At 33.8% G+C, this 25,350-nt stretch overlaps 1 protein-coding gene across 3 annotated transcripts in view; it reads left to right on the top strand.

Moving 5' to 3' along the window:
* Positions 1-25,350, top strand: part of LOC110859056 (transcription factor collier) — a 57,129-nt gene that overhangs the window by 9,334 nt on the left and 22,445 nt on the right. For all 3 annotated transcript variants that reach the window (XM_022107918.2, XM_035859233.1, XM_035859234.1), the window contains exons 5-6: positions 5,526-5,599; positions 5,691-5,759. In XM_022107918.2, coding sequence (XP_021963610.2) covers positions 5,526-5,599; positions 5,691-5,759 — 143 coding nt within the window. The remainder of the gene's footprint in view (positions 1-5,525; positions 5,600-5,690; positions 5,760-25,350) is intronic.

Genomic DNA, 25,350 nt, shown 5'->3' with positions numbered 1-25,350 from the left:
TCGTCCTAATGCGAGATGTAAATAGAGGATAAGAAGTCATAAAATAAAGTGAGAGAGAGAAAGCGCCGGAGTGCTGGTAATTATAAGAGGGGAGAAGGGAATATTCATTTACCAGATAAAAACAACATCATTTCATTCCTTCTCCCATGCACTAAAACCAAAACTAAATAGCGGCTTTTCCATTCCTGGAAAAATAAATACTGAAATCGTAAAGCACATCATAATAAAAAATGAATGGAGACGATTATCTATTTTGTGCAAAATATTTATAATCCAGACGCCATTGTGCAAATAAGACGAAAAATTTGGCAAATTAATTTGTAACTTTTACGCAAATGGAAACTTTATAATGATGTACAAAGTTGGCGAAATTTGTCATACTTTTCACAGATGAGTGCTACATTTTACTTTGCGTGATCTTTCTTTTTTTGTATGGATTTAATTCGTCACAGACATTAAACAACTACGAATCTGTAATATATTTTTTGCATAAAATACATATTTCCTAATTTTTTAAAACGACGTTTAAAGAGACAAAAGTCCATGAAAATCTTACAAACGCAGATATTAACTCAAACTGAGGTAAGAAATTAATTAAAAAATTGTACATCGAAAAGATTTTGCCAATTTTAGCATATTATTTGAAATTTGTTAAATTTTTATGTAATCGAATTGTATACACGATTTATTTAGCTAAACATACACAAAAGTTTATACCCAATTTTCAAATAATATGGTCAAATTGGCAAAGAGTTTCCAATTTTTCATTAGATAATTGCCTAAATTCGAGTTAATTTCTGCGCTTACAATATCGTAAGATTTATAACGTTTACAACTTTTTTTCTGTCTTAAACGCCGTTTATACAAATTTATGAAATATTTTATTTAAAAAAAATACGGAAGGTAATAGATCTCCATCCCTTGGTGTCTGTAGTAAGTATTAAACAAATTAAATCTGCACACAAAAAAATCATACAAAATTAAAATGTAGCAGCAATTAGTAAAAAATATGATAAATTTTTGCAAACTTTTAACAATGCGAACTTTCTTCTGTTTCATTTGTGTCTGCCTGACTTAATCTAAAATTCCACAAAAACATATACAAAATTTCAAACAATATACAAAAAATTCACAAAAAGTTTTCATCTCTAATCGATTTTTTATCAGTTAATTACCTCGATTTGAGTTCATTTCTGCGGTTGTAATATTGTACTTAAGATTGACAACTTTTACTAGCTTTGTCTTTTTAAACGTCGTTTGCAAATATTTGCGAAACATTTTATACCTAAAATTTATTAAAGGTGTGTCAACTGTCCGGCTTTACGGTTAATTGCAAATCACATCCACACAAAATGTAGCACCAATCCGAAAAAATATGACAAAGTTCTGCAAATTTCAAGCAATATGCAAAAAAAATGGTAAAAAGTTTTCACCTCTAATAAATTTTCTGTTAACCAGTAACCTTGATTTGAGTTAATTGCTCCGTTTATAATATTCTCTTTAAGTTTTTCAACTTTTACAAGTTTTCCCTTGTTTAAACGTCGTTTGCAAAAATTTACAAAATATTTTACCCTAAAATATATTAAAGATGATTTTTGCGTAAAGTCCGTGACGAATTAAATCCTCATTAAAAAAGTAGTAAAATATAGGACAAATCCGTGAAAAATATGAATAATTTCTATACAAATTTTGTAAATAAACTTTCCTTTGATTCTGTATTTTTTAATTTGTTCTCTGCTTGACTTAACTTTATTGCAAACAGTGCGTAGAATTCTTTAACATGGGGAAATATCTAACTCAATTTATTACGAGAAAAAAAACTATTCGTTCTCGTTCCGGATGATTCGATCGAGATAATATGCAAAATTGGCAAAAAGTCTTCATCTCAAATCATTTTTTAAATTAACTATCTCGATTTGAGATATTTAGATTTAAGAGTTTTGACTTGTTTAAAAGTCGTTTACAAATATTTAAGAAATATTTGTATCCAAACTCGTATTACAGATGAATTGGTGTTAGTGAGGAATTAAACATACGCACAAAATTTGGTAAAATTTGGCACAAATCTGTGAACAATATGGCCAATTTTTGCAAACTTTGTGCATCATAAACTTTTCCTTTGTTTCTGTTTTGTTTGTTGTTTGCCTGACCTTACTTTATTGTAAACTGTGCATAGAATATTTTAACATGGAAAAATATGTAACACAATTTATTACGAGAAAGAAAAAAAAAGACTCCTCGTTCTGAAAAATCGAGGATAGTATGCAATAAATTGGCAAAAATTCTCATCTCTAATCGATGTTTTTAATTTGTTTGAGTTCATTTGCTTTATGTAATTTTATGATTATGACCATATTCTTATTTATCATTCATTGTGTATGTAATTCAGATTTTGACTGTAGTTGACCATTTTGTCAACTTTGCCAGCCAATGCGCTCAGTTTAATTTGCCTATCTATCAGCAGTTCAATTCTCTTTTCCAGTCCAAATCATTCACTCTGCTCAAATTTATTTTTACTTTTGTCCTTTTTGTAATATTCCATTACCTTGAGCAGTCTCCTATAAAAGGAGGTCATTTCTCCCTCCTCGCTGTCATTCTCTTTTTGTACGTACCTTGACCACGTCACTTTGTCACTCAAGTCCACAAGTCTCAATTTCGCCCCAATTTGTACATCAATATATTTTTAACTGAAGTAAATGTGACTATTTTGATTGTGATAACTTGTGCTCATCATCACGACTGATTCTCATCTCCAACACTCATCCACCACTCATTCATCCCCTGCTTCCACGGTCACCTACGGCAACATTTCCATCCAACGAGTTCATTCACACAAATCCCCACATAATTAATTACCTCGACTTGAGTTAATTTCTCCGTTTATAATATTGTCTGTAAGATTCCTAATTTTTACAAAGTTTGATTTGTTTAAACGTCGTTTACAAAAAAAATTGTGGAATATTTTATTATAAAATGTATTAAAGATGCAATGGTTGTTAGCGACGAATTAAATCCGCACACAGAATGTAGTAAAATTTAGCACAAATCCGTGAAAAATATTGCAAATTTCTGCAAACTTTATGCCTCATACAGTTTCCGTTTGTTTCTGTGTTTTGTTTGTTCTTTGCTTGACTGAACTTTATTGTATAAATTGTGCGTATAGAATATTTTAACATGGAAATATATGTAACAATATTTAAAAAACTGAACGATTCGTTCGAGGATAATGTGCAAAAAAATTGGCAAAAAGTTCTCATCTCTAATCAATGTTTTTAATTAATTATACCTCAACTTGAGTTAATTCCTCCCTTTATAATATTGTCTTAAAGAATCACAATTTTTACTAGGTTTAACGTCGCTTACAAAAATTTAAGAAATATTAGATCCACAATTGTATTTAAGATGAATTGTGGCCAATTAAATCTAAATACAAAATGTTGTAAAATGTAGCACAAATTCGTGAAAAATATGACAAATTTCTGCAAACTTTGTGCATCATAAAGTTTACCTTTGTTTCTCTATTTTTGTTTGTTGTTTCCTTGACTTAACTTTATTGTAAACTGTGCGTAGAATTTTTTTTACATGGAAAAATATGTAACACAATTTATTATGAGTAAAGGAAAAAACTCCTCCTTCTGAAAGATTCGTTCGAGGATAGTATGCAAAAAATTGGCAAAAAATTTTCATCTCTAATCAGTATTTTAAATTAATTACTTCAACTTGAGTTAATTCCTCCGTTTATAATATTGTCTTTAAGATTCGCAATTTTTACAAAATTTACCTTCTTAAACGTCGCTTACAAAAATTTAAGAAATATTTTATTCGAAAATGTATTAAAGATGAATTGGTTATCCGTGACAAATTAAAACCGTACAAAATGTAGTAAAATGTAGCACAAATCTGTGAAAAATATGACCAATTTCTGCAAACTTTGTACATCATAAAGTTTTCCTTTGTTTCCCTCTTTTGTTTATACCTTTTCCTGACGTAACTTTATTGTAAACTGTGCGTAGAATTTTTTTACATGCACTCTTAGAAATCCAGTATTAAAATAATACCAGGTGGTATTCATATATGACTCTACCAACGTGGTATTGATAAATAATACCGTGTGGTAATAACCCGGTATTAAAGTTTTACAATATCGGTATCAAATTTTTACTCACCGGTATAATTTTAATACCAAGCGGTAGCAACTTTAATACCGAGAAATCAATACCTGCGTGACTATACCGGATTTCTAACAGTGTGGAAAAATACGTAACACAATTTATTATGAGTAAAGAAAAAAAACTCGACACGATATGATGCGATAGCGGTCGGTTCTTCAGGAGAAAGTAAAAGAGAAAGTTTTCCGTCAAATTTACATACTCACTTTCACTCTCTCTCTTACTCTCTCAATTCAATACGAGAGAAAAACTTCCCACAAACGCGTCGTTTCCTTGTTCCATTCAAACGAAATGAATACGATTTCCAGCCCAGATAAGTAATAAGTACTCAAAATGGTCAGATTTTTGTCGCAAAATGCACTTTAAAAATATCCAGTATTTATTTAGGTATTATTAATCTAAGAAAAGTTGCACGAATTTGTTATCACGAAAATTCGCGACAATTAAAAAAAATTAAAATTATATTTAAATATTGTGACACCACAAATAATCTATTTTTAGTACGTTTTTAGATAAAATATTTCATAAATTTTCATAAACGACGTTTAAAAGTTCCATTCAGACAAAACTTCCAAATTTATCTGTCTAGTTTGAACCACGATATAAAAAATATTTAATGTTTGTAATGCGTACTAAATTAAATTAAAAGATGCATATTTTATTAAATGTGTTTGTAAATTCAGATATGATTTTTAAGCACATCACGAACATTTTGACGTGTCCTTAATAACCTATTTTTAATAATATTTTGGCTAAAATGTTCCCTACAATCTTAATAAACGACGTTTAAACAAGACATTTCGATGAAATTCTTTAATTTTTCTGTCCGTTTGTAACCCCAATATAAAAAAATATTTAATATTTATAACGCCAATTAAATAAAATTAAAAGGTGCATATTTTATTAAATGTGTTCGTAAATACATACAGGTGTGATTTTTTGTGCGGATTAAATTCTTCACCAGTGGCCGCGGAAACGTTGTGGACAGAGGGACAATGCCTCTCCACGGTTATTCGATGTCCCTATAATTTTCCCATGTTATACAAACCCTTCCCTCCCCAATCCTAAAATGTTAATTTGTCCAGGTGTCCCCACGGCTTCCGCGGCCACTGCTCATCACTAGCATTATTATCAATTTTTTAAAATACATTTATGGATAAAATATTTAGTAAGTTTTCATAAACGAGACATTTTTTGCAAAAATTTCCGTCTGCCCAGTTTTAACCCCGATATGAAAAATGTTTAAAATTTGCAACGCTTATAAAATAAAATTTAAAGATACATACCGATTTTTTTAATTGGATGGCCACAAGAATTAATTATTTACACAAAATTTCGCATTTTTTTCCATTTCAGGCAATCGTTTACGAAGGCCAAGACAAAAATCCTGAAATGTGTCGAGTCCTCTTAACCCATGAAGTAATGTGTAGGTAAGTACATACAGAAATAATTAATAATAATTAGCTAATTAAATTAATTTTTGATCTATACTTAATTTATTAATTAATTAATTAATCGCAGTCGCTGCTGTGACAAGAAAAGTTGTGGAAACCGTAACGAGACGCCTTCCGATCCCGTAATTATCGACAGGTAAGAACACAAAGTTGACCATTTTTGCATCTTCATAAATCTAGTATTACGTTACATGGTAAATAATTAAGTATAAGAAATCATCAAAAGGTGTAAAAATCAAGCAAAAATTATGCAAACATCAGGCAAAAATTATGCAAAAATCAGGGAAAAATTATAGGATTAAAATCAACAACTTTTTTGCATAGATAAATCTGGAATTCATTGATGCATGCACTTGTTAAAGAATTGTTTAAAAACTTGTCACGCGTGCAAAATCAGGCGCAATTATTGCAAAAATCTATCCTTCTTATTTTCATCGTTTCCTCGTCCAATTAAAAACCAAGCGCTTTTTGGAAATCTACCAAATCTTGAATTAAATAAAAAAAAATTGATTTACCTGTACAACACAATCGTTTAAAAATTCATAACACGTGCAAAACCACGTGAAAATCATTCCGAAAATCTATCCACCGAATTTCCGTTTTCATCACCCAATTAAAAAACTGAACTTTTTCCAAAATTTCACATCATCAAATCACCAATTGATTTACATACACACATAATTGCAAAAAAAATTGTTTCAAAAGTGCAAATCACGTCCAATTATTCTTATTCTTCTAAAACACATTTTTGTACTATTTAACTCGTCTTGCCTTCCTCCAGCTTAAAAAAATGTCAAACTTCTCTCCTCTCCGAGTAGTTAATGTCCCCACAATCCAGTGCTAAATACATTCCTCTCTTCTCCCCTCGCCCATTATGCAAATGCTTTTCCTCTTCTCTTCTCGGTTAGATAATACATTTCCTAAAAAAAATTGAACCGCCTTCTTTAATCTACTCCTCTACTCAACCCAATCCACTCCACTCCACGCCAGAATTTCCAACTAATGTAAGTATTAAAGCCACCCTTTTAAATTCAAGCACTACTCGATTGGATTCATTTAGATGTTACAAAACTGGTATTAAATCATTACTGACTGGAGTACATATGTAAATGTATGACTCTACTGGAACTGGTAATAATGGGTATTTCTGTTCAGTAATATTGAGTTAATATACATAATTAAAAATTTACCACGGAGAAAGAAACTACTACCAATCGGGTAGGAAGTTATTACCAAATCAGTACCACTACGGAGTATATATTTGACTAGATTTTTAACAGTGTACACCCTTAAAAAACTGGTATTAAATCATTACTGACCAGAGTACACATTTATGTATATGACTCTACCGACACTGGTAATAAGGGCATTACCGTTTAGAAATCTTGTCGTAATGAAAAATTTACAACTGAGAAACAAACTAGTACCAATCCAGTAATAAATTATTACCAAATCAATACCAATACAAAGTGTATTTATATCTCACTCTACCACATTTTTAACACAGTGTACCGTAAAAATTAATGTACAGTCTCCCACTAAAATCTATCCATAAGTGGAGGGAGAATCCCGTGCAGTGATGCAATAAGCAATTTAGCCGATATCACTCATGATGATCAGCCTATTTAGATAACAATTACGGTTTAATACCCATCCCACAGTTTAAACAAAAGATAATTTTAATCCAATTATTTACCAGAGAACGAGGAGATCAATAAAAGATTCTTTTTAGTGCCACCACACAAGGCAAATTGGGATACGTAAATTAGTACATAAATATGTATGCAAAATACGTAAAAAAAATTGCAAAATTTGGCCAAACCAATTCGCCAATTACAATTTCTCTTAACTTTAAACAATTAAATACATCCCCGAGATAATTCCAAAGTGGAGGAAGTTATTTATAAAATTAGTAAATTTTGCAAAATAATTTTACAAACTTTTTCTTTACAAAATAAAGAGACGCCCTTGGTCTGAATAAACTTGCAAAAATTTGGAAGCTAATTATTCTTATAAATGGTTGTAAAAAATTGACTTTGAATTGCCTCATTTTTTATTTTATTACTGTATCAAATTCTGGCTGTTGGTCGTAAAACAATATCCCTGGTCGTCGTTTTTAAGAATTTTTGAGCAGTTGCTAAGAAATGGTGCATTATTTAGAGGAATAATTTACTGGAATTAGATCGCTTTCAACGTCAGTTTCTCGCCGGTAATTTTTAGCCTGAGTCAGGGCTTAAGGAACCGTCATAATTTCCGTCCGTCCATCCGTCCCAAAACACGATAGAGCCAAAACGACTGAACCGATTGACTTGAAATTTTTACCATATGCATATTGGACAAAGTTAGGAAACGAGTTTGAAGATTGGCGAAATCGGTCAAGTGGTTGACCACTGGGGGTTATCGGAGTGGTCAGAGACTAAGTCCCTGGCTCGGGCTATATGGGGTCTGCACTGTAAATTATGTAAATTCAAGGAAATTATTCCTCTAAATTTTGCACCATTTCTTAGCAACTGCTCAAAAATTCTTAAAAATGACGACCAGGGATATTGTTTTACGACCAACAGCCAGAATTATGATCAGAATATTACACGTAACAAAATTGCAAAATAAAACCAGGTGAATCAATCCAAAAAAACTCAATTGTCCATTTCTTCACCCAGTTAACTCACTTCTCTCTTTTCATGTCATCTCCTCTCCCAGATTGATTCCTCTCCTTCTTTTTTCATTATTTCACATACATATCTCTCTCTCTCTTCATTCTTCTCTTTAAGCGTATCTCTCTCTCTCTCTCTTTACACACATTGTACATACATAAAGCCACCTCGGTCTTCTCGTCATCCCGTCCTTCCCGTCGTCCTCCTGGTCCTATAAGCAACCCGACTTTTCAACATCTCTCTCCGAACTTCTTTCTCGCGTTGACTTGTACTTGTACATATTTGGGTCTACTAAGGATATAGAGAGAGATGGATATATAGTTGGTTGGTGTGCGGATGGTGTGGATTGGTCGTTCTGTAGTCCCAGTGGTATTGATTTCTCCGTTGGGAGGGGGGGCCAAATCTCTCGGGACTTTCCTCCACTTCTTCAGTCTCCACTTACTCACCTCTCTTCCTCTCTATTCCATCCGGTAAATGCACTCTCCAACCTACCCGACTTTTTACACGCTCACTGAACTGACTTGACTCACCCATGCAGCGTCAGGACTAGGACTGACTGATACGTATGTAGCAGAAGGATCGTCATCATCATCTCCTTCTCACACAATACAATGTCATCATTTCGTTCCAAACAATATTGAAATTGCGGACGAGCCATGAAACCAATTCGGATATGAGGTGAAGATGAGATCCGGTTTATTACGGGGAATTTGGCAAATTAGAAAGCTCTGTTAGCCTAATTTGGCATAAAGCTAAATAGCCAATAACTTTTCCGTCGGTGTTTTCTATGAGTAAAAAAATATCTGAATCTTTACATCGAACTTTTCGAAAATTGCGTAGAAAATTAGAAATGCGTTACAATTAGTTGACTAAGGTTCCCAGATTTTCTTCAATATTTTTCTAAAAAACTAATACTAAATGTACGAATCGTTTCGTTACCCTATGAGTCCCCCTACTTTTTTTCTCTCTCCTCTTGGCCAGCTACCCAGCCAATCTGACCGCCTATACATACATGCATACCTACCTATATAAATGCACTTATATAAGTATAAACCGGGGACAAAATTCCAGCAGAGCAGAGAATTCCAGCCTATACACAACAGACAGATAGCCGAATATCTATCCGAATTTAGATATTATATCATTCCTCTCCCTCCCTTCTCCTCCTCCTTCGCTATAAGATACGTACATACGATTCAGAATTTCTCGGATTTTTCCTCTCCACAAAAAAAATATTGCCCCCATCCACTCCATCCTCACACATACATACATAGGAGAGAAAACTAAATGTGGCATGGCAGCCAGTAGGCTTGTTCAAAATCCGGACAAGAACAAGAGACAAGGACGACGACTTCTCCTTCCAATCAAACCACACCACTTCTTCCGTCACCAGACCACCAAGAAAACAAAACCACTACATATTCTCTTGTCTCATCGTATGTATGCATGTACTACATGTTTCTTTCTCTCAAGTGTCAACTAAATATCGTGACATTTCTGCAAAACAAAAAAAAATATGTCATGTATGTAAATTCGTACATGCATACTTAACTTTTGCACATTCCGCAAAAAAACCTGTTGTGACAACTTTCTCCGTCTTATTTATAAACAGAGATAAAAAAATACATGAATTAATCTTATCCGGAAGAAGAAGGAGAAGAAAAAGTATTTAATTTTCGGATCCATTTGTCTCCCATTTGTTTACACAAGACAAAGTTCTTACTTAACTCGTGGGAAGCAAACTTTTGGGACAAAGTTGCACATAAATAAGGTGGCCGTGGATCCAGTTCATTATTGGAATGTCGGTGTCTCTACTCGACTCTATTAGCACAAAATTAATGGGATATAGTAGAATCTCTCTTATTAACTCGACTAACTCTTCTACTACCAGGATTTCGGCGTATGTATGCACTGAGTTTATTTGGTGAAGATGTAATCAGGACAATTTCAATCGGAAAATGTACCACTCTTTACTTTACTTTCCTTTCCTTCACCACCAGTGACCGCGGAAGCTGGAGGGGACAGAGGGACAATGTCATCGAGGCATTATACATAATTACTCGAAGCCATTTTTATATGCATTCCTTATGTAAAAATGAATTTAATTATAATGCCTGGACCATAGTATCCACATATGTCCCCACGGTTTCCGCGGACACTGTTTCTTCACCACCACGACCAGCACCACCACGACCAGCACCACCACTTTGTTTGCAGTACTTTCACATTGTAAATAAGTGTACATATTTACATTTACACACAAGGTTCTCTCCACCTCCTCCTCCTTCTCAATGGGAATGATCATAAAATGAGACAGAGCTCCATCCACACTTGGCTCAATTCAATGCAATTCAATTAATTAACTCCTCGATCAATCTCACTGATTAGAAGAAGGTGAATATTTACTACATACATAGTCAGTTAGTTAAATAGTAGGTTCGAAATGTGTGTGACAAAAAAATAATTCCAATCCTAATTAAACTTAATTCTTAGCGTAGGTTCGACACCGGTTCAGATTTTTTTGTAAAAGACGATTTAAACGAATCTCTAATTTAGATTATTGGCATGATATTAGGTATAAGTTATTTTCTCCATTGAAACTATAAGAGTGCATTTTTCATAAAATTCTGCACTATAAAATATCTGGTAGAGTCAGATACATATATCTGGTATTAATTTGGTACCCGATTGGTTGTAGTTTGTTTTTCCGTGGTTAATTTTTCTTTGCTAAACGGTCATGCCTGTAATTACCATACACTCAAAATAAGGTAGTAATGAATCATTACCATGCGGAATGACTATGTGTCTCTACCAATTTAGTTACGATTTGTCGTAGAAATGGTAATAATAAGTTCAGGGAAATTCAAATTTAATACATAATGGGATTAACTTTTTTAATATTTGGTAATGAATTATTACCATTTCTACGACACATCGTAACCGACGTGGTAGAGCCACATAGTCATTCCGCATGGTAATGATTCATTACTACCCTATTTTTAGTGTATAAACATGTACTCCAGTTAGTAATGATTTAATACCGGCGTACATTCTTTCACTACTTCATGAAATGCACTACTTTATTTGCAAAGTATTTATTGATTGACCAATTCTGTGCGTCTGAACATTTTCACAAAAAGTGCTCAAATTTCATTCCGTCACCGTCATCAACCTCGGAGCGAGGCAATTTTGCCGTATTGCGAAATCCGGAGTGAACAATGGGCTCTGGTTAAAGGAAGAAGAAAGAAAGAGATTGCTGCAGCCGGAATGTCGATGTCGTTGGTTTTGTAGGCTGATTGAAGTCGAATTTCGTCCTGGACGGGATGAATTGTGTGCCAAATTCAATCCGTGTTCGTTCCAAATCTGTTTTGCGAAAGGGATAAGTGGATTCGGATCATGTATGCATGATTCCTTGCTTGCTTACATACTTGGCCGCGTCCATGTGAAATAAATTCGTACATTTTTTTAACGCCAAAAAATGCACGCTATTAGGTGTAATTTTTGCAAATTAGTTATGAAACTTAAACAAATATTTTTATAATACTTTCGCAACTTTTTGCAATATTATCTTATCTGAATTTCGTCCTGGACGGGATGAATTGTGTGCCAAATTCAATCCGTGTTCGTTCCAAATCTGTTTTGCGAAAAGGATAAGTGGATTCGGATCATGTATGATTCTCTCCTTGCTTACATACTTCCACGTGAACTATGAATTCACTATTCACTCAAATTCATTTAGAATTTTTGTATGAAATAAAGTTATTAGCAATCTTATGCAAATTAAAGTAGGAAACGTATAAACATCTTGGATAGTACATAGTTGATTTTTTCAATATTTTACACAATTTTAGACAAAAAAACATGTCTGTTAAAAAGACTGCCTGCTAAATAAATTTGAGCGTTAAACTGCTGAATATAATTTCGTCAAATTTTATATTTTCAAATTTTTCGTAAATACGTACTTATCTTACGAATAAGAAATTTACAAATATTTGTAAAAAAATGCCCAAAGTTTAAAGTAAATTTATGAATTATAATTTTATGTGTTACAAATTTAACCTTACACAAATGAGCTTAAAAGAAAAGTAAAAAAATAAATTTGTCAAATATCCTTAAAATTTCACACTTTACGCTGTAAATAAATTTTTAATTTACATGAGTTTTTCGCAACTCAATTTTCATAAAGTTTATTAACCTACGAAATTGATCATCATCCTCTAAATCTAAAAACCTCAACAAATTTCATAAACTACCAATTGAATTTGACACAGAATACAAAAAATGAACACTTTCCCATCATTCTCTTCTTCTCGTATGACTTTCACTATTCAAAATTTAAACAACCCAACTTCTCCTACTCCTCATAAATTAAGGAATCATAAACTATAAAAGTAATACAGCAAAAAAAATAGCCGGAGAAAATAATTTGGTCAAAAAACATCTGAAGTTTCACATTTTTACAACTAAATATTAAATTTACACGATTTTTATGTACCTCAATCTTTCAAATAACGGAATAAAACTAAATCTTACGTTTTACAAATTTCCAAATAGATCATCCGCTAAAAACCTAAACTAATTTCCTAAACTACCAACAAAATTTGACACAGCTCCCAAAAAACGAACACTTTCTCATTATTCCTTTCTCTTCTCGTATGTGACTTTCACTATTCAAAATTTAAACCCAACTTCTTCTGCTCCTCATAAATTCCTCATAAATAAGGAATGCACTCTTGGAAAAGTGAGACGTTGGTTGTAGTCTCTCCCCAATTCGGAGACTCCACTTTATGCAATTTGGGGAATGAAGCCGTGGGGGATTTTTGGCATTTTTATTACTCTTTGTTTTGCATAATGTCCTTTCTCCTCGTTCTCTTCCCGCCCTCATTTGCATTTATAATAGCTATACGTACACCATACCAAATTTCGACTTCATCCTCTCCTAATTTTTTATTCGTAGGAAAATAAAACCGTAACTTTTTTGGACAAAATTGTTCCTCCCGTTTTGTCGAACATTACTCAACAATTAATTTATAATCGGAGGGCGGATATGTATTCATTGTTAACTTTTTCATTTAAGCACAAAAATTTCGAAATATTTCTACATATTGGCACATATTTCTAGGTTTTCAGATATTAATATTTTATAATATTTCCGAACACTTTAATTTTTACATATTTTTTTCAAAAATACGTACATATTTTGTAAATATTTCAAAGATACGATACGATTTTTTTGCTCTAAGAAGCTACACCATAAAAATCCAGAGTATTAAATTCAAAAATTCTTACTTTTCGCACATTTTAACATATTGCGTGCATATGTTAGCGCTTTTTTAAATTAAATATATATATTTCACAAATTTTTCACTCATACATATCCGCCCTCTGTTACTAATAAAAAGTATATTGGCACAATTATTTTTGCACACTTTTGTCCACTCTGGACATGTATGCATGTACTACATGTTTCTTTCTCTCAAGTGTCAACTAAATATCGTGACATTTCTGCAAAACAAAAAAAAATATGTCATGTCCTCGATTGTTTATTATCGCACAGCGTGTGTGCCACATGTCCAAAATCGAACCGCAATACGTCGAACAAAAGGGTATTGTGTCCCTTGAGCCCCTTTTTCCCCGTTCAAACGCTACATCACACCACGCACCTTCTAAAACTTAAAGTGCTCACCAAGTGAGACTCGAGCGTTGAGCTTAGGTTCGGGTTGCCTCCTGATAAACGATCCATTCGAGGATTGTTCCTTGGGGAGCTGCCACTGAACTCGGCACAACATAAGCCACCTCTACTACTTTGTACTACCCGCATTCCTACGTACCTGCCAGGTATAATATTTACACCGCCGTCTAATCAAAGTCCCACGGGGCTCTCGAGGTTCAAACTCGGTCGGATTTCACACCTTGGTCAAATACCTACTTTCAACTTTTCATGACGACTTTATTATCAGACATCATCCAACCAATTAAGTAATTAATTAAATCGAATTTAACGAGCAATCATAACCACTAACCAGAGTTAATTATGTACACCCGAGTAAAAATTCGAGCAGCTTTTGCGCAGAAATTTGGCCCAGTTTTATACCCGACACCTTTATGCAGAGCGATTTGTGCAGAAAACTGTCATTACAGAATTATTCACATACAGTTCTGCAGAATAAAACCCACACAAATTTTGGGCAAGATTATGCAAAAAAAACATACAGAACATAAGACTTTTGTCAATTACTGCAGAACTTGACACTGAATTTTACCTGAATTTTTATTTTTTTGAACCTGTACAAATTTGGCCCAATTTTCTCGACAGAAACTGCACCCAGAGCGATTCGTGCAGAAAACTGCAGAATTATGCAAACTTCTGCTGAATAATGTCCATACAAATTATGTAGCAAAAGTTATTACAGATTGATTTCTACTCTAAAAAACTCTTCAAATTTCCACCTATTTATTAACTTACAGAATTATTCTTGTCCCGACCCGTGCATACGTATAACAGATGCACCGCACCGCACTTTACGATCCGTCTGTTGTTGTGACTAAATCATTAAAAAAGCTTTGTCCATACGCATGAGAGAGAGAAAATAAAAAAGGATGATCATCACGATAATGAACATGCTACATAATAACCAGTTGACTTTCTCTCTCTCTCCTCGTCACCTCTTAATGTCCAGTCCACGTCCACGTCCACCCCGTTATTGCAGAGAGAACACATCACTAAAATAAAATGTGACCATATGGCTCGTACCCTGGAATCAAAAGAATTAAAACGGCACCACCCGGCAGCAAAGGCCCTGTTGTGGTGGATTCGTCTCTCTCTCTCTTACATAACAATTACGTCGTGATTATATTACAATTTTATGGCAGCAAGAGCACCAGTTGTTCACTTTATGTAAGTCAAAGCCATTTTATGCATTGGCACATGGAAAACAATGCCGTTTTTTAATAGTTTATACTACACATAAGTTCATTTCTTCTTTAACATGCACACACTCCTTTTGTTTACGAGGCATAAAACCACATTGTAAAAATGACATGTTTTTTAAAAAATTGGGGAATTCGGAAAAAAATGGACACTATTTTCACCTTAACCTAGCATACATTAGCTTTTTAATCTTATTTTGTTTTGAGCATTGACAGAATGAGGATCGTGATTTTGAAATTGTTTAATTTTGACTTCACATGTCGAAAATTTTGTTAAAAGGGTAATTTTTAAAGAGGACTAGATGAAATTGTGATAAGTAGGAAAAACAAAGCTGTTTTTTTTATTGTTAATTCACTTCTTTAAAATGCATGCACACACTCCTTTTATTTACGAAGACATAAAACCACATTGTAAAAAGGACGTTCAAAAAATTGGGGAAATTTGGAAAAAAAAGTATACATTTTCACCTTACGGTGACCGAAAGGCACAAGTATATGACTCTACCAAAGTGGTAATGATAAGTTGTACCATGTGGTACTGGCTTGGTAATAAAGTTTTACCATCATAGTAACGAAGTTTTACTACCTGGTAAAATATTATTACCAAATTTATTACCGAAAAATCATTACCTGCGTTACTTTACCGGATTATTAAGAATGCATTGAGAAAAGTGAGAATTATGAATTTTGAAATTTTATATTGTATAATTTCGACTCCGCATTTTGAATATTTTATTAAAACATAATTATATAAATGTTAGATCGAAATTTGGCAAGCTGTTCGTTCCGAAAAATCGGGGCCAGATGATTGTTACTTATGGTGGAATAACTACTTCATAGACTCCAAATCTCCCTTATCTTGTCATGAATTGCAAATTTCTAAAATGCCTTCAATTCTTTCACGAATTTTGAGATAAATGCTACTACTTTTTCTACTTTCATATAAAGTTAATTAACCACTTCGCCCCTATAACGACTATGTGGCGTATTTGACCTTTACGCCGAATACGACTATGTGGCGTAAGTTCCCTTGGCTCCGAAATACGACGATGTGTCGTATTGACCCTTGACAACGGAAACGACCATGTGGCGTATTTTCCGTTCCCACCGGCATACGACTATGTGTCGTATCCAGAAAAAAAATAGGTCATTGCTCTTCCAAGTATAGTTTTGAGTCAACAATCCGCCATTTGGGCGAGAAGATGAATTGCCTCTTCGGAACCAAAGTTATAAATGGAGGTAAAAACAATTTATAGCCAACTGGCTATTTCTAGTTAACACGCCCAGTTTTGAAAACTGCTGTTGCATGGAATTTTCGTCCCATATTTCAACAGCACTTTCAGATAAAATTAGTGAAATTGTTTTTCTCGGATTTAGAACGTCCGAACAACATTTTTGGCGGGAAAACTAACCACTGGAGCCGATGAAATCTCGTTGGGCGGGAAAATTAAGAGATTGTCTGGAAAGTAGCATATAATTTTCCCGTTAAAATTGAGTTATATTCAAAATGCGCTAAAGTATGGTTTCGAACAGTTGATGCTATAATTACTCATTAACACTGCTATCAATTTTAAGTCACTGTAAGAAAACGTTTGTTTTCCCGCCCTAAGTATGCGTAAATTCTATGCATGTTAAATCTACAAGAAACAATTTTTACACATTTTAGTCTAATTACAAAATTATTTAAAGCCAATGTCATGAATTGAAAGCCATATTTGCTATGTTTAATTTTCCCGCTAAAATCGGCTTCTGGGGCCCTTGGGGCGCGATAATCGATTTTTGCGAATATATATGTACTATTATGCACGTATTAATCAATGTTTGTGCAACTTTCCATGCAATTACAATCATTTTTAAATTCGGCGTGTTGGCTATTTTCGGCTATAAACATTAGTGGTTCGCAAAAATGCACAAAGGCAAATTACAACTCAAAATCCGTTCCCAAATGGTTATTCGCATCAACTTTCATAAAAAAGTGTCCAGAATAATTCCGGTGGGAACACCATTTTTCAATTCATCTCCCAGTAATTAACGTCACGCAGTAGGTGAAAATTTCGGGGTCAAGGGAAGAAAAAATTCGCCGTTACTAGGGGTGAAAGGTATGAAAATATTCGTCTCTCAGGGGTGAAGTGGTTAATCCTTCCCATTACAAAAGTATCAATGAAGAAAAATTTCTATTGAATTTGCCATCTTTTCACGGTAAGTAAATGTCCACAAAAATTTTTATTTTTTGTTTTAAATTGACTGTTTTATACTACCAAAAATTAGGTTTACGTTAAACTACTAGGTAGGAAAAGTTGCATTTATGTATCTCAAAACTCTTGAAAATTTGATGCAATTTTAGAAATTTGCATTTGAACCCGAAAGTGACATTACAAATCTATACCTTCATCCTACATATATAACGTTATAAAATACCCTTCAAATCGTTACATTATATTATTTTACCCCATTCAAAAAGGCCATCGCACTTTTTACTTTCGTAATCAATACCAACCAGTTAGTATTACGCAGTAAGTTTATGAGTGGAAGGGTGCCTCTCTGAAGGGTACACACATATGTACGTATAAAAGGGCCCCTTAAATTATGATTGTCTCCATGTGGGCACTTGCTACTGATACTCCATTCATCCAGTCATTCATTCATCCATCGCATGACATAAGAAGGCCACTCTGGTCGTCATACATACAATGCTGGCATAATTTTTAAAGCGCGTCGTCCTTGTCGAGAGAGAGGACACCAACTGTTCAAGTGTTTTAAAGGGCAGGTTCTCTCATTCAAGTGCGCTTCCCTCTTTGTCTCTGTGGTCAGGTTGCCTCCACTCCTCTGATTTTCCACTGTGTACACAAAAACCCTATTTTAAGCAGAGTAATGACGCAAGAAGGTTCCAAGTTCGCAAAAAAAGAAAGAGAGAGAGAAACGCACATAATTTATTAATGCAAATTTTTTAATTACGCACAGTTCAGTCATTCTCGTACCTGAATGTTAAAAACAGTGCTATTACACGAAAATTCGGCATAATGACGCAATAATCTTACAATTTATGAATGCAAAATTTTTGAAAATTATGCACATGCACAAAGATGCAGTTCTTCTCATACCTTAAAGTTAAAAAAACTGCAAATTCAGAATATATACTTTATGACGCAATTGTACTTGATGACACAAAAAGTTCTGTCTAGTTGGTGATGTCTAGTTGGTGATGGCAAAAAATGTGCACATTTTACATTACGCACAACTTATTAATGCAGACTTAACTTTTATTTGCACCAAAAAATGTGCACTTTTCATGTCAAATTTTGCACACAAATTCCCGATAATGAAATTTGCATGAAAGAAGTGCACACTTTTCAAACTGCACAAATATTAATTAATGTAAACTTTCGTCACTCAAGTTCAACAAAAATGTGCACTTTTTCCTACCAAATTTTTATCATATAATTAATGCAAATTCCCCTAAAAATTTACCCCCATTCAAATTTACATGACAAAGATAAAACCCTGCATTAAAAAATAATTTACTTATTTGCTCGTTCAACGAGGCTTGCATTATTTTACGAGTGCGGTGCACACAAAATCTACAAATCTAGTGTATGGAACGAATTTGGGGAGGAGGAGAAGGAGGAGGCGATGGGTGCAGTGATATTTCATCCGCTATACACACATAACGCACAAAGGGCGAACAAAGGGCGAAGGGAATCGTGATTTAATTCACCCGTCCGTCAGTTCACTCCATATGGGCACCACTTCATTCATTCATCCCGAGGTTCGTTATGCACATGGCATCGGAAAAAAGTACCAAATCGGCACCAATCCAACCCACTAACGAGCACCTTCTTCCTCCCAAAAATAATGTGCGTACGTACGTATAACAACAATTAACAAACGTGTCATTGTTACAGTGAGGCAATTCACACTATTCTTGGTAACTTTATAAAATCCGCAAATTATGTAAAATACCCTGGACAATTATGTACATTGCACAGTTAACAAATATGTTACTACACACTTTGGAAATTCACGCGAATCTTGGTAACTTTGTAAAATCCGTAAAATAATTTACAAACTTTTATTAAATAAATACAGAGACGCCCTTGCAAAACTTAGCTTACAAAATTTCTAAGCTAATTTTCCTTCGAAATGGTTACAGATTTTAATAAAAGTTTGTAAGTTTACTTATAGAATTTACGGAGTTTACAATGTTCCCACGGCCGGCGTGATAAAAATTATTCTAACCACTTCATGCTTTCAAAAAGCGTGGAGTTACAGTGCAAAGACAAATCTATTAAATATCCAAGGTCAGCGTTTTCCTGAAAAATATGTATTACGGCGGAAAAGTATCGCATTTTTTTTTTACAAAAATTCAATCTAAAATGTAGCGCTTAAATTTCCACACTATCTGAAAATAGTATTTATCCTATCCATTTACATATTTACATACACATTCTGTCCATCCAGCCAGAAATGACGTGCATACATAGAAATATATATATCTCTCTCCATTAAGTGGTCTCGTGAACAAGGGCACTTAACAAAAACAAAGGGATCGATTGTTCCTACCCGCACTCACTTTTGGAGGGATGGGTGACCACAAGTGAAATCAACAACACACATGAAATACTTATCTATAAGATCAATCAATACGATGCCAAGTTCAAGTGCAGCATGTATGGCAGATTGGGACTGTGTGACCTCATCTCTCTCTCCAATCTCCGTCCCTTGTCCAATTTGTGACATTTTGCCGGAGTAAGCGACAGGTAGAGAGAGATTACACCAATACTCCCGGAACTACCGAATCGTATAAATACTTAATCCCGGGTTTATTTTGTCGCAAAAACATTATTATTTCAAGGGTCATTTCATCCCTACTTAAAAATACTCCTCTTTCTTTCTGACCACCCGGCACGATTACCAGATGGACATGCTTAATATGACTCTAAATCTGTCGCGTGCTGCGGCTAGTTGTTCGTTCCCGGGCACTTATCAAATTCAAGATAATACACAAATTGAATTGCAGTATTTCGAGTGTAAGTATTAACCAGTTACCCGAAATAACGGGGAGAAAGTAGTTTTTTGCAGGTAAATATTTTGACCTGCAAGAAATTCAAGGCGCAAGAAAATACGCCGCGCCGCTATTCTTCATACGGCGCGAGACTGGATGGCGCCTATTTATTGCAGTTCCTCACAGTTTCTTGCACCTCGCATTTCTCCCAATTCGTACTTTACAGTCCAGGAAATGTAATAAATCCGCGAAAAACGAAACATTTGGAAGTAACCACTTGTAAGAAAGTGGATTTTTTCAGCTAAATATTTTCACCTGCAGGAAATGCAAGGCGCAAGAAACTACGCTCCGCCGCTATATTTAGTACTACATGGCACACATTTCTTGCATTTTCTCCCACTTTTGTGCACCTCGAATTTCTTGCATTTCTTCCTCCCTACTGTAAGAAATGCAGCAAACCCGCAATAAACTGTTAATTGAATTGATCCGCTAGAGGAAATGAAATTAAGACGCCAATTTCGATAATCACTCACATGACACAAAAAGTTGAGCATGATTGTCACGTCATTCAATAAGTCGAGTGCACTTCTTCTTCTTTTTCTCCTTATCAAATTATTTCCACGACTTGTGTTCGTGTGTAAGTAATAATAAAATTAAAAATCGATCCTCCTCCAGGGCGGAAGACATGCTAATCATATTAGGGAGACAAAAGGGCATGTGAATAACTTATGGGTGTAATACCGTCGGATGGATAATGAGACGTGCAACACACACACGCGATTTGTCCGCAGCGCACCAGTTGGTCTTCCTCCTTCCTTTGTCATCCAGTCAATAACACGACGCATAATCTAATCGAGTGGACGGGATGCACACAAAAAAAGGCATAAATTTACCCCAAAACGAGGAAACAAAATATTCAATGACGATTTAAGGTGTTTAAGAAAAATGTGATACTTTTCAACATATTTTGCGGCCTTTTTACGCCAAAATATTTATTTTAGAGTGTTTACTTATTAACAAAGCTTACTCAGGTTTATCATACGTATCGAAATATCGATCTTTTGGCGGATGAAATTAAAACCCTAAATATTTCCAAAACATACATTTAGTAAAAAATGAATTTTTAAATACGATATGTTTCAAAATATTGAGCCCATTTTTGCCAATTAAACCAAAATATTTACAAAAGTGTAGATTTAAACATTTAATAAAGAAAAAAATGAACTTGAGGTGTTTAAAAGTATTCTCGAAATACTGGGTTAATTTTATGTAAAAAAAACCAGAACATTTATGAAAAGTGTGCATTAAGCAATACTTTTAATCAATTTGAGCTATTTAAAAATACAACATTTTTCTAAATATTTTATACCACCAAAACTAAAATCATTTTAATTTAACCCGTAATTAATAGATCTTACGAATTTCCCTTGTTAACAAAACTACCCCAAAATTTCGAACTATTCTTCACAAACTTACTTAACACATAACGTGAATAAAATCATCGCTAATGTATCCATCCATTCATTCATACGAGACTCACTCATCTACATATGTACAAGATTATTGGTGGGGAAGGTCCTCATTTTGCCATATGGAACGATCCACCGTAATGGAGACAACATTATCAATTCCAATTCCAGAAATGCATTTTAATCACACTAATTGACAATATCTCTCAATGCGTCGTCTGCCTCCTTTCCGCATGCAAATCCTATCTCTTCCCTTCCACTAACTAACTAAGTAACTAAGTGATTGTTACCTTTTCCTCAATTTCCTCCTCCTCCTCATTCGCCCATCAATTCCATTTTCAATCGAGGAACAACAACATGTTGCAACAAATTCGGTCTTCTTCCTCGAAATTACGATCCTGATCAAGTTATCGACTCGTTCAAAAACGAGAGGAAATGATATAATCTCGACCTGTTTGTTGCATCATTTTCATTCCAAAGCACCACAAATGTTTGCAAGTTTGCACCGTACTTTCACCAAAAAAATCTGGACAAAGGCGAAGAAAATCAGTCCCCCATTTGTCTCCCTGGGTGGATTGAAACCTTGTTATCTTTGCTGAAGAGAAGTTCATTTCGGGCTGAATTGACCGTGTTGATTGGAGACAATTTAATTACCTGCTAACGACCCGCACCACCAGACTTCGACATCCTCAATTCCACCACTGCACCTTGTACATAACAGTGAACGCAGCAAAAGTATTTAGGAAATGTAAGATTTTTTTTAAAAAAGACGGACAGTGTCCACTCCCTATTTTTTATTTTTATTTGTTAACACATCTTCCACAATAATAAGATTTTTTTAAACAGCAACGTTCCTAATTACTTTATTCACAAATATCTTTACTTTATACTTAATTTTTCCATTGTACTTTTAGTACGCAGGGTGATGCAATTTCGAAATTTTCAAAAACCAGATCACCTATAATTTTAATCTACACAAATTTTGATCATTATACTGGCGAAACAACAACGTAAATCAAAATCGAGCTGTAAAATTTCAATAGATAGATCAAAATTTTAATTACTTTGATTTTCGAAATTTCGCCTTTGAATAACCCTCAAAAAAACCATAAAAAATAATGTATACGAACCTACTCGGCACACCCACTCATTAACAAAATACAAATAAATGAAACTCGCCCATCCAGAAATTGAGAAGTACATATTCCATCAGCCAAGTCGAACTACACGAGAGAAAGTTGTTCGTGTCGTAAACTCTCAGAGTAAAAATTATTTTCATGTTTTCATATTAATTCCAGTTATCATGCAAACAAGACGTACATTCAAATACGTATCCAGAAAAAAGGGGATCCTGCGTAGGTTACTCTCCATGAAAAACTTGCCCCCGTGCAGAGAGCAGTCTTACTAATTTACTAATTAATTAGGACACATGCATCCAATCCAATCCACAAAACGGAACGGAACGAAGCAAGAGATGAAACGAACCAACCAGGCAGCAAAAAAAGTTGGTACATAAGTATTTAACACGAGCAGGAGTAAAAAGAAGACCTTGTTTTTCTAATGAGCTGAGCACAGGGCGGATATGTATTTCATTTGCAAGTTTTTTTTTTTATTTGATGACGATCGACGGTAAAATTTTGGGATGTGTTCCTTAGCTCGCATAGATCACAAAAATTTCTAAATATTTTTACAATTTTTACATATTAGGAAATATTTCTAGATTTTCAAACAGATATTTCAGATATTATTTAAGAAATGCGGAAATCATTTGCATATTTTTTAATATGTATATTTTGTAAATATTTCAATGATTTGAGAGCCTAAATTTGTTTCCTCAAAGAAATAAACTACAAAAAATCCAAAGTGTTAAATTTAAAAGTACAAATTTGACTAAATTTCGTATTTTTATGTTTTTTTGGTACAAATTTCGAACTTATTTTAGCATTTTTTCGTAAATACATAACCGTCCTATGCTAATGAGGCAACAAAATCTACACCCACCCACCCACCTTCATTTAATTTCTTTCTTGTTCTTCGTCCTCCTCGTAAAATAAAATCCACTCGGGACTCCTCTTCTCACGGATATAAAATTATTAACAACGCCGTGATTTTCAACCTCCGAAAAAAACACTAATTAAAATTCTCTGAAAAAATGCAGCACAAAATTAAGAGCCCCGATTGGATCATTATTTTCAGAAAATCCTCTCCTATCTGCATTTTTTTCTTGAAAAATATCCTATTCATTGTTACTCCTGATCCCATCAAACTTTTAAAAGTTCGATTTCTTGTAACTTTTTGAAATTTCTTGTCCAAAAACTCTAAAAAAATCAAGTGAAAGAAATGATTACCTTTTCATTTCTCATCTCCCCGAAATTAAAAAGTTATAGTATCCGATTTATTTCACCTTTTTCAAATTTCTTAACCAAAAAAGTGCATAAGGTAAGAAATGGACGCAAAAGTTCGACATTAACATGATTTTTTATCTCTCAATAGATACTAATTAAAATTCTGCTCGAAATTTAATCCCAATTTAATTTCTAAAAATACGTATTCAAGAAAATACTCTACTTTCTCCATTTTTTCTTGAAATATCCCATCTTTTTCACTCCTTATCTCTTCAATTAAAAAAATACCTGGTTCTTTTCAATATTTGATTTCTTGCACCTTTTCGAAACGTATTTTACATGAAAACGCTGTACAAAATCGAACTACGACATTTCCACGATTTTTTTTTTACTTACCTCTCAACCCTAATTAAAATCCTGCTCGGAATTAAATCCCAATTTAAATCTTTCTAAATACATCTGAAAATACCCACTTTCTCCACTTTCTCTCCAAAATATCCCTCCTTTTTTACTCCCCTCCTCCTTAAAAAATCTCTCCCTGAAAAGTTGTCAGACTCCGATTGTTGGACATTTAAATTAAAATTGTACTTTTTTTTATCCCAAAGTTGAGAAGCAAGTTGAAGTAGTTGTAATGGAAAAGTAGTCCGTCAGTCAGTCAGTCAGTTTGAGAGGAGAGAGTGAAAGTAGTCGGACGGGGGGTGCGAGTGACTGGCTGAGTAGAACGGAAGAAGAAGGAGAAAAAAATCATTAAATATTTAATCACTAGTTCATCAAATAGTAAATCGCCTTTCAAACATCTTACATTATTCAATTCTCCATTACATTCCCACGTACCCACTGCACAACCAAGAAGGGATCACAAACTCCACCAACTGTGCAGTCTAACTACTGAATATTCTCAAACATGACTCATTTCCTTACTTAAAAGTATCACATCAGTCACGTTAAAAAAAGTAAAATTCTGAAATCATTACAAATTCTGTGCAGTTTTTTTTAATTTAAGAGAAACTATTACTTATTAAACAGGGTCATACTTACTTATTTCTACATTTTCTACAGCATGACTTCAACCTAACATGTCTCATTTTTTAACTAAAAAAGTGTATTAGTCACGTTAAATAAACTGTAAAATCATTAAAAGATTAGCGAATTAATTCATTGTTGCGGAAATGTATTCTGAAAAATGGCAAATGATGAACCAATTGTTGTTCAAATCGATAGCTTTGTAGTAACAACAATTCATTAGAAATAAAACCAGCATTTTTCTCAAAACTCGTGAAATTCGTGCCATTTTAGGACTTTATATCATTAAATGTGACATTAAAAA

Source organism: Folsomia candida, unplaced genomic scaffold, assembly GCF_002217175.1.
Source record: "Folsomia candida strain VU population unplaced genomic scaffold, ASM221717v1 Fcan01_Sc024, whole genome shotgun sequence".
In the NCBI taxonomy this organism is placed as follows: Eukaryota; Metazoa; Arthropoda; class Collembola; order Entomobryomorpha; family Isotomidae; genus Folsomia; species Folsomia candida.
This window is presented reverse-complemented; position numbering and strand designations above follow the sequence as displayed.